The sequence below is a fragment of the Microtus ochrogaster genome, chromosome 7, assembly GCF_000317375.1.
Source record: "Microtus ochrogaster isolate Prairie Vole_2 chromosome 7, MicOch1.0, whole genome shotgun sequence".
Lineage (NCBI taxonomy): Eukaryota > Metazoa > Chordata > Mammalia > Rodentia > Cricetidae > Microtus > Microtus ochrogaster.
Window position 1 is genome coordinate 52909309 of NC_022014.1, and position 17132 is coordinate 52926440.

The window sequence follows — 17132 nt, forward strand, 5'->3', positions numbered from 1 at the left end:
ACTACCAAAGAAATCCAGTCTTGTTAAAAAAAAAAAAGAAGAAAAGGGAAAAGGAACTTCCTAGCAAAACTTACCAGCGCTAGGCAAGATGAAAGGTTCAGAAACAAACAGCTGCTGAGTATGATTTTGAGACAAGCTCGTGGGGTGCCACATTCGATCTGAACCCCACAAAGTGAGAGAAACTTTTTACATATGATGCTACTAAGATGCCCAATTAGGGTTATGGAAGTTACTTTTTAGGAACTGTTCTGTTAACTGATGAAAAGTAATGTTTACACCAAGCTCACAAGTAGTAATCTCAAGAGCCTTTATTTAAGCCAGCATCAGATAGTGTCTCAAGGTAAAATTCTGTTGCAGCAAAACCAGGTAACAATTTCCAAATGTATAAAAACATTTAAAAATCAATCTGTTAAAGATGATAATTTACCCCTCCCCCATGTCACCTGCTATACTTCATTGCATCAAATAAACAGGGAAGACTATATTTAATCATTTGCACCCCAAAAAAGTGGAAAGATTGCATTTTGCTAAGTGGCAACTGTCAAAAATCACATCAAATCAGTGTAATTATAGGCTTAATGTGGTATAACTAAGGCTTCCAACACTGCAGTCCACCGGCCCACCATCTTAGCATCTTCCATTGTTTGACTTTAGGGACTAGAAAGGCACAGGGTGGGGCATCTTAGGGTACTGCTGGTGATGCAGTACTTGGGAAATGGAAATGAATGAGAATTAGGTGGCAAGCCTGGAAGAGGCAACTTCTCTGGTTCTTTCTGGAGCTGGGCCCAGGGTGAGTAGAAGAGAAGCTGTAGCTGACCATGAAAAGCAGGTCAAAGGCTTGCTGCAGCTGACCATGAAAAGCAGGTCAAAGGCTTGCTGCAGCCTCTACCGTGCTGCACAGCAGACACAGGAGGCTCTTCATGGTGCTCTCCAGGGGGCTTTCTGTCCTAAGTATACCCAAGCACAGGGCGTGCTGGGCATGTTGGGCGCCAACTTAAAGGCATTACCAGTGTTTAAAATATACTTAAATATGGTCAGGAAGAGATCTTACAGTTCGTTACTAGTAAAGATGAGTCCTTACATTTGTTTACAAAGAGTGTATAAGGAGAAAAGGTGCAGCAGGGACAGTTCTAGCTCCACAGCGCATGTGTACGCCATCCTTCAGAGGCTTCAGGTCCTACTGAAACCCATTTCCTGATGCCAGCCAGTGAGGCAGATGTCTCCTACAACCTGCCTGAACTACAGACCGAGTAAGACTGAAGCATGGGGGAGAACCTGGAGAGACACCATGCAGCCTAGAGAAAGAGCAGTGTTTCCAGTGGAAGGTGCTTGAAATCCACATGTTCTCTCTGTACAACGTGTTTGTGGTATATGAAGAAAGGGGATGCCAAGGTTGGGCAGGCCAAAATAGTCAGTTGTTGGTTCTACTTACACATAAAATAATTGCCCCCCCCATAAAGCCTGGTTTTCCAGCATGTTTCTGTGCAAAACTCCCAGTTTAGCACAGATGACAGAAATGTCTATCATCTTAGCATGTGGCACAGTTCATTCTTCCCTGAAACAGTCAGTACAGGCGAAGCCCAGTGTTACTGAGGTTTATCTTAAGCGTTCCAGCCCCTCTACCTGGGGGTCGTCATCTTCCGGATGCTGGGCCTTGTTCTGCAAGGTCTCAGTCTGTCTGGCTGTGGGGGCAGGGGCCGTGGAGATCTGCTCAGGGCAGTGGGCCTCTGGGCTGCTGTGCTCTAGCCCACTGCACAGCTGGTCCACCTTTTCGAGGTCTTCGATGTGGCTGACTGAGCTGGTCTCACTCACAGCATCTGAGCCTCTCAGAGCTCTTTTAAAAGGTTTCTGGCCTAGAGAAACAAGATGAACCATGATGAAACTGGTGGAGACACCCACAGACACAGGTGCTGTGGTCCTGCACGGTCATTGATTTGGCAGGAATGCTGGAATTTTGGTTTGCACTTTAGAGGTGAGGCAGGAACTAAAGAACACAGTGACACCAAAGTGCTCCCCAGGCCAGTGCTTCTGTGGTGCCCCTGACAGGAGTGACGACCTCGGTTAAAGTAATGCTTGCCTTTGCAGTGCCATGGAGACATTTCTTTGGAGCTAAATCTCAGGTGCCTGAATTGTTGTTTCAGCGAAGGGAATGGAATTTTGGATTACAGAAAGGAACATAAGGAACAACAAAATAAGGAGCCTCAGCGGCATGTATGAGTCTATTCCCGAAGTGGAACAGAATTGGTTTCCTTCTGTTAATAAAGGTGAACTGTGGAGCAGTTTAACCCACCTGGAAGTCTCTGTTTGCTTTGAGTGCCTGAAGGTGTCGGAGGCGGTGTCACTCCTGTACCTTGTACTTTGTGGACGTATGTGTATTCTGTGGATTCCAGAGAGCCTGTCAGGAAAAGAAAGGAATGGCTATCCTGAGATGCCATTTGTCCTCAAATGGCTTTGTGTCTTAACCGGCTTCCCACTGACTGAACGGAGCAAACCCAGCCTGCAGTTGCTCCTGTCTCTCCCCAGGCTCTTCAGTTCCATCAGTGTGTGCAGTGTGCTGGGACCCTCCTAACAATGAGCAGATGCTAACATTAAAGGCTGAGGTCTGTGATATGAAATGTTCCTTGTTCGTGATGTTCTGAGACAAAGTCTCAGAAAACCCTAATCCTCTAGCTTCGTCCTAATGCTAGGATTTACATCCTGCTGCCACCATAACAGGAAACTCCAGTGATACCTTTGCTATCATGAGAATCTAGAGAAGGAACAAAAGAAGGAACATCAAAATTTTGGGAGTATTTCTCTTTTTCTTTTTTAAATTGTTTACATATATTTTAAAGATTTTATTTATTTATTATGTATACAGTGTTCTATCTGCATGTGTGCCTGCAGGCCAAAAAAGGGCACCAGATCTCATTATAGATGGTTGTGAGTCACCACATGGGTGCTGGCAAGACTTCTGGAAGAGCAGTCAGTGCTCTTAACCACTGAGTCATCTCTCCAGTTCCCGGGAGTATTTCTTTAATAGGACAGGAAAGGATTCACTGCCGCTAGTATCTCCCAACAAGTTGGCAACATTGCCAGTCACTGGTTTAAAATAAATACCTTGTGCTACAGCCTTTAGGGTCCCCTCTCAGAAAGAGCCATGTCCTATACAAAGTACACAGGAGGACTATAGGAAACAATAGTCCTATGCCAGTGTCCATGGTACACTGTCCCCAGATGTGGGCCGGTTGGATAGGCATGTTCCTTTTCCAAGGAAGAGCAATGTGCATTCTGTGGAGTGGCTGCTTTCTCACTGTTTCAGCAGGGATGGGGGAGATGACATGGCAGAGAATCCGGGGAGATATAAAGTATGAAGTGTACGAGGAGATAAATGCATCTGGTCAAAACTTAAATAACAGATCTAGGCATAGACCAGTTGGAAGTCCTACCTGCTGTTAAGTTAAAACTTCTTCCCTTTTGTGAAGCTTGAACTGGAGAAAACCAATTCAGGACGGACCCTACTACAGGGATCTGCCGCAACACTCCCTGCAAAACAAGCCTTGTTTAGGATAACCTGCCGAGTGTGCTCTGCCAGGATCCCAGCCTGGCAAACTTCCACCCTAACCCTACCTCTTCCAGAAGTCGTTCCTCATTTGCCTTCTGGAGTTGGACCTGAGCCTCCTGAATTCCCTTCCGAACGACTTCTGTCATGTTCTCTAGAAGCTGCAAAACCAAAGATACTGTTTGTCTAAGCTTCTTGCCCAGGGCCTAGAACTATTCACACAATCAACAGCATTGGTGACATTTCCCAACAAGTATATCAGTAGATGCAATTCTGCACTAAAAAACTTGAGCAAAGCTAAATAGAAAATTAAACAGAAGATGAAAGCTCATGCAGGCACAAGCAGACAGAAATTCGTTGTTTGGCCTCATCTGTCAGAGAAGAGAAATAACTAGTTACATTCTAAATGTTTTTTTTTAAATATTTATTTATTTATTATGTATACAATATTCTGTCTGTGTCTATACCTGCAGGCCAGAAGAGGGCACCAGACCCCATTACAGATGGTTGTGAGCCACCATGTGGTTGCTGGGAATTGAACTCAGGACCTTTGGAAGAGCAGGCAATGCTCTTAAACTCTGAGCCATCTCTCCAGCCCCTAGCCATCTCTCCAGCCCCTAAATGTTTTATCAATGAAAAGCAAGCACTGTTTAGTGCTGAGAGAAAGTCAGAAGTAATAGCCAAGCCTGGGAAAAACCCAAAGTCTAACCAACAGTGAACACAGCCAAGCTCCTTGGCCTTTTTTCAAACCTCTTCATCCCCTCTCTACCCCAAATGAATTGCAGCACATGCATCTCTGCTCTCACGCAAGGGTGGACTGGAGTCTGACCTCTAGCCTTGCAACTTTGTCTCCCATGCTACCAGACCAACAGAGGAAGGTCTGTTTCTGGTGGCGTGGTCCTTATCAGAAACACCTATGTTGGTGTCCTTAGGATCCAGCTCCTTTTAGTAAGTCTCACCTCAGTGTACACAAATGTGAGCAAGTCCCCAAATGCTCAGCTGCCCTAAGCCACAATATTTGCTGTACTGCTTGGTTGTACATGGCTCTTCCTTCACACTACCTGGTGAGGTCATTGGGACAGCAACTGTGTCAAGGCCACTTAGCACTCCTGATGTCTGGCACAAGACCTAGCTCACATCCAGAAAAGAATGAAATGAACAGACATTCCCCAGTGTTGTATCACAAACTTTAGAAAAGACATGAAACACTGATTCGTCTTACAGACCCTTGAGTTTTCCTCAATTTCCCGGGCTGTAACTGCAATGGTCTCCACTAGTTCAGAAATATCCACATCGTCACTCGCCATGCCGACGTAAATGCAGCTCTTCGTGCCTTTGTACTCAGGGCCTGGGGGAAGAAACAGGCAAGGCTGGCTCCCAAGTCCTCAGGTTTGTCCTGACTATGAGATGACAGCAAAGGAGCCTTCTTCCCAGGAAGAGGAAGATGCTGCTGACAAAGGAAAGGAAGGCTGGAGAGCTGGCAGAGGAAGGGAGACCCTACTAGGAGAGACCCTTTGCCTCTAGTTGATCCTAAACCAGAGCTCCTTCCCTCTGTGGCAATGCAAATATCTTTCTTAAACCCATCGGACACGGTCTTCTTAAAGTTCTCAGCAACTTAGAGAAGTCGTTCTTACCCATTTTAAATATGAGGTCAGATTCCAGTTCATTTAACTTTTTCAGAAGTCCAGTGTGTATTTTCTCCCCCTCTGGATCAGATTCCAGACTGCTGTTACCATCACTGACATGCTCATACCTAAAAACATCAGAGCACAGTAACGCAGTTAAGATTGAACATCTCTTTAGATAGGACTGTGGGTGCAGTGTAAGTCCCCAGAGATGAGCACAGATCTGGAATCTTCTTTCTTTTCTTTTTTATTTTTGGTTTTTCAAGACAAGGTTTCTATGTAGTTTTAGTGCCTATCCTGGAACTAGCTCTTGTAGACCAGGCTGACCTCAAACTCCCAGAGATCCGCCTGCCTCTGCCTCCCGAGTGCTGGGATTAAAGGTGTGCGCCGCCACCACCCGGCTCTGGAGTCATTTTTCAATAATGTTGTAAGCCCCAGTTTGTGGTCCAGGAAAATAACGAGTCTGGGGGTCTTTTATTTAAAAGAAAAAAAAATGAGAACTAGGAGGTATCCCAGAAGATTGTGAGGCCAGTACAGCTCTCTTCCTGTGAACCAGGCTTATCCTGCAAAGCTCTGTGTATCTCATAGAGTAACCATCTGTCCACTGTGTGTCTGCCCTGGGCACTTGTGAATTAGCACAGGCAGATGGCACACAGTGACCCCTGACTCACTGAGCCAAATGGTGGGCCAAACTATCTGTCTACATTAGGGTTTTGTAAATGCCCCAGAACATCTCAGTGAACCCTTAGCAAACATACTCTCATTCTACCTGGATACACACGTAAGCATCAGGACCACTTGTCTTGACAAACTCGTCTTCAGGTCACATCTTGTAGCAAGGGAGATCATTACCTGACAACCCCGATTCCAGGCCAGCTGGGGTCATCAACATACAGGAGGCCTGCTGTCCCCTCGACTTCCTGCCTGAACTCTTCTCGTAGCTGTAGTGTACATGTCAGCACTGGAAGTTTGCTTTGGATGCAGGTGACGAGTTGGTCCACATCCCCGCCTTGAGTCCCTAACACTGAAAACACCACAGAATGTCTGAGACTGCATAGAGGACAGGTGGTGGGTAGGTGGGCACATGAAAGGGAGACTCTTACTACTAACAAGGTCAAAGACTAGATCAGTATTAGCAGAATTTGTTTTTTTCTTGAGACAGGATTTCTCTGAGTGTTCCTGATTGTCCTGGAACTAGGTCTGTAGAGCAGATTAGGCTGGCCTTGGATTTACAGGGATCTGCCTACCTCTGCTTCCTGAGTGCTGGGATTATTATTATTTTTTTTTTTTTTTGAGACAGGGACTCATCCTATGGTTGAGGCTAGCCTTTAACTCATGGCAGTTCTCTTGCCTCAAATTCCAAAGTGTTGGAATTATGGGCATGAGCTACTATGCCTGACCTAACCTAATTTTTTTTTAAAGTTGTTCCATGTAACTATAGAAGAATCAGATGACAAAAACTAACACACTTGGGGCTGGGAGAATAGTTCCCATGTACAGCATGAGGTCTTCAGTTCAGATCCCCATGGATCATAAACACGAAAAGCTGGTGTCATTTGTAGACACCTGTAGCCACAGCACTGAGGAAGGACAGATCAGAGGACCCCTAGAGCTCACTAGTCAGTTCAGTGAGCTTCCAAGTTTAAGCAACAGACTTTCCTAAAAATATAAAGTGGACAGAGATAAAAGGCACCATGCCAATTTCTAGCTTCCACAAGCACAAGACACATATACCACACATATAAACAAATTTTTAAAAATCAGGCTGACAGGGTTCAGTGGTAAAGGTGCTTATCAGCAAGCCTAGCAACCTAAGCTTGATCCCCTGGACGTACATGGGGATCCATGTGCCAGGAGTCCTTTGATTTCCACATGCATGTGCCCTATCCATACAATAAACATAAATAATGAATAAATAAATAACAATTTCACAGTTGCTGCCTCCAGGGGACACAGCTACTTTGTGGATTTAATGCACAGAGGAACTCTCCCAGGCCTGACTCAGGCTGCACATACCTGTCATGGGCTAAACAAGAAGGCAGGGAGACAGTAGCAGCACCACATGAGATACACTGAGTCATGTCAATCAGCGTTAGAGGTGGGGGAATCTTGGTAGTTTGCCATCCTTCCTCCTCTGGGCTCACAGGTGCTGCCCAGGTGCTCTCTGCCAGCCTCCCGCACTGTCTTCAGAGCTGGGGTTCAGGCCATCAGCAAGCTCTGAAAATAGCCTTTTCTTTACAGGGTAAATTTTCTTATTTTGATGAGCTTGAGAAAATATCTTTGCAAAAATGTTGAATAAATCATGAAAAACTACCAAAAATTTTCTTAAAATTGTTTTAAGTCATTATAAAAAAACATAATCATTTTTTTTAAACTATCTCACTAACCCCAGCTTTTTAAAGTTATCATGTAAGAAAGGTGCAGTGGCTGGGAGGTGGTGAAGCACGCCTTTAATTCCAGCACTTGAGATGCTGAGGCAGGTGGGTCTCTGAGTTTGAGGCCAGCCTGGTCTACAGAACAAGTTCCAAGACAGCCATGGCTATGCAGAGAAGCTCTGTCTTAGAACAACAAAAACAAAACCCAAAAAAGAAAGGTGTGGTGGCTCATGCCTATAGCCTCAGTGCTTAGGAGACCAAGGAAGGAGAATCGAGTGTTTAAGTAAGACCCTGATTCTAGAATAAAATAAGGATTGGTTGGTGCGGGACAATTCTGTATTCTGTCAATTATGTTTTAAATAAACACTGATTGGCCAGTAGCCAGGCAGGAAGTATAGGCGGGACAACGAGAACAGGAAAATTCTGGGAAGAGGAAAGCTTTCTCTCCAGTCCTGTCCAGACACCAAAGAACCTGCACCACTGAAAAAGGTACTGAGCCATGTGGCTAACATAGATAAGAATAATGGGCCAAGCAGTGTTTTAGTAAATACAGTTTCTGTGTGATTATACTGGGGCTAAGCTAGCCGGGCGGCAGGGGTGAAAAGCAGGTCCTCATGTTACAGAATGGCTCCAACGTTGGACAACTGCATCCACATAAAGCCCAAGGCAGCTTGAATAGTAATTCTAGAACAAAATGACAGCACTACGCATGGTTTCTTGGTTGCAATTTCTCAGGTCTGCTCTCATTTGGGAGAGGCATCCTGACTCAGTTTTAGCTGCAAAACCTTGCAGCTGCTTCTGCAATGTCTATAACAGTGGTCCTACTGAAAGATTGGTCTGTTTGAGATAGGAGGGACTCTTTTTTATTAAAAACATTTTACATATTTGATCATGTTTTTCTTCCTCCCAATGCCTCCCGGATTCTTTCACCTCCCTACCTATACAACTTTATGTTCTCTCTTTCAAAACACACAAAAAAATGAGAGTTAAAAAACAAAACAAACAAAAAATAAGAAATACAACCCCCCTCCCCGTCCAAAGCCTAAAATCAAAACAAACAAAAGACCAGTAAGGGGGGGGGGGAGCCAAAACAAAGCAGAGGGAAACAAAAAGTTCACAAAAACACCAAAGTTCATTTTGCCCGCTACTCCCTGGCATTTTCGCTTGCAGGCAGCTTCTTTGTTGGGTGACCTGCCCCATGTCTTCTCCCCTTCTCAGTGTGGGACCCTGTCTGCCTTGAATCTGTGCAGGTCTTGTGTTGAAAGGTTTAAAGCTCCACAGGTTACTCAGATGTTTACTTGGACATGAGAAGTAACCAAAATAGAAAACCTAGAGTCACAGAACTGAATTGCTCCAGATGCCTCACTCTCTGAGAAGTTATGCTGAAACCTGAATTTAGCCCAAAAGGAAAGCTCCTTCAAAGGAAGATGCTGCAAATTACAGGATAGCAGGTCATAAGGGGGCCCAGTCATCTGACTTCTGGCCATTAGCAGTTTCTGCCTTAGCCACAGGGGCAGAGTTGTAATTGCCTTACCTGCTGCTGTCATCAAAGGGCTGAACCGCAAACACGTGCCATCCACTTCCAAGTCCAGGACAGCGAGGCCACACATAGGCACCAGCTGTCTCAGTTGTTCCCCTAGCTGCAGAGAAAAGGACAGAGAACATTCCTCACCTCACCCAGACTAAAGTGGTTCCTGGAGCTAGTTTGCCTTATTCTTCAGGGCATCTTCCAATATCAGCAGTTCATTTTATGTTATTCCAAATACAAATTCACTTTAGAAAAATATGCAATATAATTAAAACAAAAATATGACATAAAAATGACTCACAAAATACTATCTTAACACTAACTACTGATATCTGGTATATTTCCCAGGGTCTTTTCTCTGTTTTTGTAACAACAGGACATTCTACATTTTAGGAATCTACGTTTTTCTCTGTGTGTGTATGCAGGCACACATTTGTATGTGGAGACCAGAAATCAATGCGGGGCTTTTCCTCAGTCATTCTCTACCTTACTTTTTGAGACAGGGTCTCTTCTCAATGAAACTGTACGTTTTTATTTTTGTTTATACTGTCCTGCCAATGAACCCCCTGAACCACCTGTCTTTGCCTCTCTAGTGCTGCAGTGCTGTTTTACATGGATGCTGGAGATCTGAACTGGGGCACTGATGCTTGCACTGCAAGCACTTTACCACAGAGCCACTTACCCAGCCCCAGTAACCTGCATTTTTTTTCCATCTAATTTGTGCTGATCATTTTCCATCTGTTTTAAACATTTGTCTACAGGTTTATAATAGTTTCTTTGAATGGCACTACAAGGATGAATTATATATTTATCAAACCTCAGGAAATGATACTGCTGTGAACATCTGTGGTGGTCTGAAAAGAACCCAGAGGGAGTGACAGTATTAGGAAGTGTGGCCTTGTTGGAGTATGCCACTGTAGAGGTGGGCTTTGAGATCTCATATGTGCTCAAGCCACCCCCAGTGAGACAGACCACTTCCTGCTGCCCGCAAGAAGAAGGGCTCTCAGCTCCTACTCCAGCACCACGTCTGCCTGCAGCCACCACACTCCCCACCATGCTCCCCACCATGATGACAATGGACTGAACCTCTAAAACTGTAACCTGCCACCTCAATTAAATGTTTTCCTTTATAAGAGTTGCTGTGGTCATAGTGCCTCTTCACAGCAGTAGAAACCCTAAGACAACATCTTTACCCTATTAAGAACAATTGAAGTCTAAAATCTAGAGGTACTAAACATAAGTGTCCAAAAGCCGCTAGAACAGAATGCTGGCCCACTTTGCCTGGGCATAGGGAACACCTGTACCTTCTGATGCACTTTGTTTTGTTTCTTTGAGACAAGAAACTCACTTTTTTAGAGTTCACTATGTAGGTTTGGCTGTCCTGTAACTTACTCTGTAGACCAGGCCGGCCTCAAACTCAGAGATCCACCTGCCTCTGCCTCCAGAATGCTGGGATTAAAGATGTGCACTACCACACCCAGCTTTAGACCACGCTTGTTGCCCAAAACAGAGGTACTGAAGTCCAGGCTTTACACGCTGTTTAGCCTTACACAGCAATCAGGACATGGTCACAGAAGGAAAGTGAGGGGCCTGCCAGAGCTGACAGTGTATGAGGCGCTTATCTAATCAAAACAGAACAAGCCTGGTCTCTCTGTACAAAGCTCCTAACTGCGGCTATGACTACCACACACAACCATGTTACAGCAGGCATGAGGCCAGGTGACACTGCTCCAAGACATAAAGGAGAAAAAGTAGATAGGAGCCATCTTTACCCAGCGGTTCAGTGCATCACAGGAGTGTCTCTCCCGGCCAACAGCTGCAGTTGCTACGCTGGATACAGGGACAGCTTTAAATGCTGGATCTGAGGCCAAACACAGAAGGGATTCATTCCCAGAAACAAGACTACAATAAACATTATAACTTAACTCCATTTCATGTAGATGCCAACGTGAATCCCAAGAGAACAGCATAATATATTAATGAAATAAAAATGTCTGAGGTTAATTGCCTATACTTTTCTGATGAACTAAGTAACTTCTCAATAGATTTTTAGAATAGAATTCTCTCTTCCCCCACCCAGTTTTCCAAGACATGGTTTCACTGTATAACTGTGAATGTCCTGGAACTTGCTCTGCAGACCAGGCTGGCCTTGAACTCACAGACATCCACTTGACTCTGCCTCCAAGTGCTGAGTTAAAAGACTTGCACTACCACTGCCCAACTTAGAATAGGATTCTTAATTTTCATCTTTTAAAAAAAATTGCTTTCAATGCCAGCCTGGTGATGCACGTTTATAATCTCAGCCGTTGGTAAAGCTGAGGCCAGAGGGGCAGTAGTGGCGCACAGCCTTAATTCCAGCACTCAGAAGGCAGAGACAGACGGATCTCTGAGTTTGAGGCCAGAGCGAGTTCCAGCATAGCCAGGGGTACACAGAGAAACCGTCTCAAAGAAAAAGAAAGAAAAAAAAGAACAAACAATAAACAAAAAGTGACTCTCATTACAGGGATTCTGAAAACAAACCAAAGCAAATTTTGTAAGTTGACAACTAGTCTGCTGAGCACTGCACTCTAGCTGGCTTGGCACAAGTTATGTGATGGCATTTGGAAGTCCTTGGTTTAGTCATAGGCACTTAACACTAATTAGCATGCTTGCAAAACTGTTATATTTTTCTAAAATGACTGAAGATTTTAGCAATGAAAACATATAGATTACCCATTTAATTTCATATAATATTAAATTTAAAGCCCGAAGCACAGATTTTTTTTTTTAATTGCCTACCTGAGCCTGGTAATTCCTGGAAAAATCTGAACACTACTACTGGAGAACTGAGCTCATCTTCCACCTGCAAAAAGGGAAGTGTGCTGTTACCACATTGAGAATAGGACCAAACACCAACAGAATGAGATGCTATCTTTGGAAAAGCAGGCAGAGATGCCACTGTACACAGACATGTTAAAAAGCTCAAAGGCTGTAACTGGCCTGAACTGAAAATGAAAATGATGGTTGCTTACTCTCTTGACCCAACAAACCCTATAAAATCATGCAAACAAGCAACCTTTAAAACATTGTGTAGGGGTGTTTTGCCTGCATGCGTGTGTGTGACCCAAGTGTGCGTCTGGTACCTACAGAGATCAGGAGGGAATACTGAATATCCTGGAACTGGAATTAGAAACAGCTGTGAGCCACTATGTAGGTGCTAAGAATCAAATCTGGGTCTTCTGCAAGAGTAGCAAGTGTTCTAACTGTAGAGCCATCTCTCTAGCCTAAACAAGGAACCTTTTATACTCAGGGATTTAAAAAGAAAAGACACCAGCTTTTAGAACAGGACTCAAGTCTTTCTGGCAATGCACATACCTGCAGGCTAGAATACACTGGTGGATTGTCAGACAAGTAGCTGATGACAGTGCTCACTGCATTACAACAACATGCCGGCCGTCAGGCACACACCAAGGAGCAATAGCTGGCAGGATCTTTGGTGGTCTTGTTGGGGTAAGTTCTGGGGATGCTTTCTTTCAACATTTAACAGTTGTAATCTATCACTGTAGCTATTGCTCCTGTGCTTTGAATTATGCTATGGCTAATGAACTCACTTCGTAGGACCACAAGAGGAAGTGCTAACTCACAGACAGGTGCTCTCACTATGTAGTGCTAGAAGGTCTGGAATTCAATATGTAGAGATTTTAGAGAAAGCTCCTGTTTCTGTCTCCCAGTTGATGGTATTAAAGTATGCACTACCAGGCCTGGCTCTACTAACATTTTAAGGAGATTCAGATCAGTCAAGATTTATATTTAAATTTGCTAGTTATTTATTGAGCTGGTTTTTATATTAAAATGCTTTTACATCTGCCACCTCTAACTTTCACATAAATAAAATTACTAATGCCTTTAAGAGAATAAGGACTTATTGTTTAAGTAGAATGGGGTAAATTCCACAAAAAAGAAAGAACTAAGAAGGTGGCAAACTAATCTTGCTTTTTTGATGTAAGGCAGAATGGTCCAGTCTACAGCGTCTATCTATGCGATCACTGTTTCCTCATACTTTGCTCTCAGTGTCAGTGTGCACAGGAATACCATGCGGAGTCATATACAGACGCAGGGCCCTACCAACACAACAGACTGAATGGATACTCAAGTTATCTAACCCTAAATTCTCAAACAGTTAGATTAAGCCAAATTAAATCCAAAGTGTTTAAACCATTTCTGGGCTCAAAACAAAATGAATCCAGAAAAAAGACTAAAACAGAAGCAGCAGCTGTGACAGCTGGACGTGGTGGTGCAGACAGAGGCAGAGGACAGCCTGATCTATGGAGCAAGTTGCAGGACAGCCAGGGCTACAAAGAGAAACCCTGTCTCAATCTTTAAAAAGACAACAAAGCAGTGGCAGCAATAAATGTAAGTTAAGCTGCATGGACAGGGAACGTGAGTGGTTGTGAACCTTTGATTTTATGGTTGAAGTCCTATATTTTAATGCCCATGTGGTGGATAGAGAATTTACACAAAGCCTTTGATGAAGCTTCTAAAGAAAAGAAATACATATATATTATGTGTACATATGCGCGCGCGCACACACACACACACACACACACACACACACACAAGTTCAACAAAGAATAAAAAATTCCAGGGAATCAAGTGATGTATGTCCTGGTGTGTGTGATCTCAGTGTACTGAGGGGAAGGCTTCTTGAAGAAGACATGTTTGAACCGAGGTCTCAAAACTCACAACTCAGTAAAGAGAAGAAATGGGGAGCAGTGAGTGTCTCTAAGCAGAAGAACAAAGGGGACTGCTGTGGGAATTAAACAAAACAATGCGGAAAAACACACTGGGTATCATGTTTGTTAATAATATGTAGCCTACTAGTAACTGTGACAGTTGATGACTGTGTTGTCTGCTAATCATATATCCTCCACTAAAGGAAGTGGCCATTGAAAGATTGAAAGGTTTGTGGCTGGACACTATGTAGGCTGACAAAGACACTCCAAAGGAACTGACAGTTAAGAGGGGATACACAGAGATCCTGAGTGGGCTCAACACTCCCTTGATTCCTACTAACAAGCTCACTATAGTCCACTCTGAATCTCATCTGCAGGCAGAGATGTCCAACCAACAACTGAGATGACAGAACAAGAGGTTAAGAAAATAATGCAGGGGTAGAGAGGTGGCTCAGTGGTTAAGAGCACTAGCTATTCTCTCAGAGATCTGGGGTTCAATTCCCAGTATCCACTTGGGAACTCACAACTGTCTGTAACTCGTTTCAGGGGATCCAGTGCTTTCTCCTGGTCTTTACACACATTGTAAACAGACACACTTGCAGACAAAACATTCATACACATAATATAAAACCAAATATCCACCTACCCTCTCTGAGGAGTGGATGGGGGTGGGGGGGGCTAAGTGGAGAGAATGAGAGGAGGGAGGAGTGGGAACTTGGATTGGTATGTATAATGAAAAGAGATAATTTGTTTTCTTTTTTTAAAAAATAAGAAAACACAAAAAACAAAAAAAAATAAAACCAAATAATCTAATAGAAACAAGAAAATGACTCAGTGTCATCAGGTTACTCAGCGGCACTGCTAAGAGCAGAACTCAAGCCTCCTGACTTGCTCCTCCAATGACCTACTCTTCTCTTCCAAATTTCCTCTCAATTGAATGCAGCCAGATAACTGGGCTTCAGAATGCAACACAGGGTACCTGCTCCCCCGACCCCCAACTCCTACCCTGCAACCTAACCATAATAAAAGTGATTATATTAATCTGGACCCCAAATAAACTCAAGGACCAACTTTGAACTAAACTCTTGTTTTGCAAAAAGTGCCAAAGAAACTCTCAGTAGCACATTTAAATAAAAACTTGACCTATTTATTTCCTGAAATTCTACAATACTATGAAACAAAATGTGAAAAGCTGCCGTCCTGGACTGATACTTTCAGTTGCTAGTTCTGCTAAGTCCTTATCTCCTTGTGAGTTACTACTTGAGGAGGCAAAGATCCTGGAAGACAAGACCTGGGGTATTTGCTTTTTCCTTCTCATCCCAGTTTGAGCAGGTTTCAGAAAGCAGCCCAGAGTATTCTGAGACAATAATCTTCGAGGATGGGTGATCTTGAGTCCTTGGGAAGGTGAAGTCAAAGGAGTTTACATAAGATTTTTGTGCAATTCTAGATTTTAACAGAATTATAGGAATTTAAAATTTAAACATTGTTTGGCAGATTTCTTAATTTCAGACTAACTGTATAATTAGGTCATAAATATATATGTGATTCCTTCCTAAAGATTGTTCATGGCACTGTCACAACTCAAATGAAATGTTATCACACTTGGGGAAAACCATTTTCTTCACTGGAGCTAAAAACTTAATTCAAAAGCAGAGAAAATTATATACTATACCAAGATCTTGATGTGGTCCACTTTCTTTAAACTTTCTTGCAACCGCTGACTCTGCAAATAACAACACAAAAGTATACAACCTTACTGGACTGAATTGTATTAGCAGGTTTCACAGGGATCTTTGCACATCAGACAGAGAAAGGCGTCTGCAACTTGGTGATTACTAAGTTTGAGTCCCAATTTTTACAACTCAACATTTGCAGATATTTTTCAGTCTTCCACATGTAGGGCTAGCAAGTGAAGGCACACAGCATGACAAGTCATGAGGATGGATAAAACTGCGTTTCTATATAGTCACAACCAAATACCCTTCACCACTGACAGGAGAATCACTATAGTCCCTAATTCATAGAGTAGAGAAACATGAATTCAGCAGATATTTATTGAGTATTGGATGTTGCAAAGCCACTAAAGGAACCCCACTTGAAATGTGTTCTATCAGTGAAACCTACAATCTAGTGAAACTGTGGGCATCATATGAAATCATACAAAGTGTTTCATGGTGTTTGGCACTGAGTAGTTGCTCAACATCTGCCACACACAAAGAAAGAGGAGATGAGGAGGAGAGGGGAGCGCATGATACAGTATGGACTATAAGACATGAGCATGCAGACACGCACACCTGCCAATGCCCCATAGTTTCACAGGTGCTCTAGGATGGAGAGTGAACAGCAGGTTTTCATTCAAACTCTCAAGAACACTGGAGATTAGCTACAGCTTGGGTAGTAGGCAGGTGCCAGAGCTGTAGTAATCTCAAGGGCTTGGGAGTTAATGTCATCATTATTTTCCTGCACTCCTAAAACCAAGGAGAAAAAAAAATAAAAAATAATAATAATAAAAAAAAAAAACCAAGGAGAATTGAACTTTTCCCACGAGTGCTCAAACCTTCCTCTAATTTAACTAAGTTGCTACAGTAATAAGGGCTTCTATTTCCTAAGAACCAAATCATGGTATGAGCTAACAGCAAAATGAAAACACTTTTTTAAAAAAATGCTTTTTATAAACAAAACGTTAAAATTAATTTGTAATGTAAAAAGGAACTAACCTATAAACCAAAGAACAAAATAATTTTTCTTAAGCATAAAAATGACAGGAGAAAGTGCTAATATCCTGGGTTGGGGGGAGGAACAGTGGAGTATTTGTTTGGGGTACTGAGACTGAACCCAGAGCCTTGCACATACAAAGTGTGTGCTCTACCACTGACCTACAACAATAGCCCAAGAATATATTTAAAACAAAGATTTAAACTTTCATGAATAATTTATGTGATCAGGTACTACTTAAATAGCTTAACATACACTAACTTAGTAAATCCTTAGAAATAAATTATCTTATACTCAGGTGAGAAAAAGTGTCAAAAGATGACAACATGCTTTTAAATTGACACAGGGATCAATGCTTACACCACACAAACATGACTGTGTTTCCCCATTTTAAGACAGCTTCTCATGTAATTCAGGATGTCCTCAGACTCACGATGTAGTGAGGCTGGTCTTGAACTCCTTCCTAATCTTCCTGCCCACATCTCAGGAAAGTTGGGATTACAGTCATGCATGATCATATTCAAACCCAATCTCTTTCCTGCTGTCAAAGTTGGCCTTGAATGCTTAGTCTTCCTGCCTCTGCCTGCTTCTTAAGTGTTTGGAAAACAGGTCTGAGCTACCACACCTAGCTTGACT

General features: G+C 43.1%; 1 protein-coding gene across 3 annotated transcripts in view; it reads right to left on the reverse strand.

Moving 5' to 3' along the window:
* Positions 1 to 290: 290 nt before the first annotated feature.
* The window catches only part of Pdxdc1 (pyridoxal dependent decarboxylase domain containing 1), a 57364-nt gene continuing 40522 nt past the window's right edge, over positions 291 to 17132 (reverse strand). For all 3 annotated transcript variants that reach the window (XM_013347479.2, XM_005350348.3, XM_026780154.1), the window contains exons 13-23: positions 15454 to 15504; positions 11848 to 11911; positions 10842 to 10930; positions 9076 to 9181; positions 6019 to 6190; positions 5176 to 5294; positions 4768 to 4889; positions 3610 to 3702; positions 3429 to 3525; positions 2291 to 2395; positions 291 to 1853 (exon numbers count right to left, since the gene is read on the reverse strand). In XM_013347479.2, the coding sequence (XP_013202933.1) occupies positions 1597 to 1853; positions 2291 to 2395; positions 3429 to 3525; positions 3610 to 3702; positions 4768 to 4889; positions 5176 to 5294; positions 6019 to 6190; positions 9076 to 9181; positions 10842 to 10930; positions 11848 to 11911; positions 15454 to 15504 (1275 nt within the window). In that variant the 3' untranslated portion in view covers positions 291 to 1596. The remainder of the gene's footprint in view (positions 1854 to 2290; positions 2396 to 3428; positions 3526 to 3609; positions 3703 to 4767; positions 4890 to 5175; positions 5295 to 6018; positions 6191 to 9075; positions 9182 to 10841; positions 10931 to 11847; positions 11912 to 15453; positions 15505 to 17132) is intronic.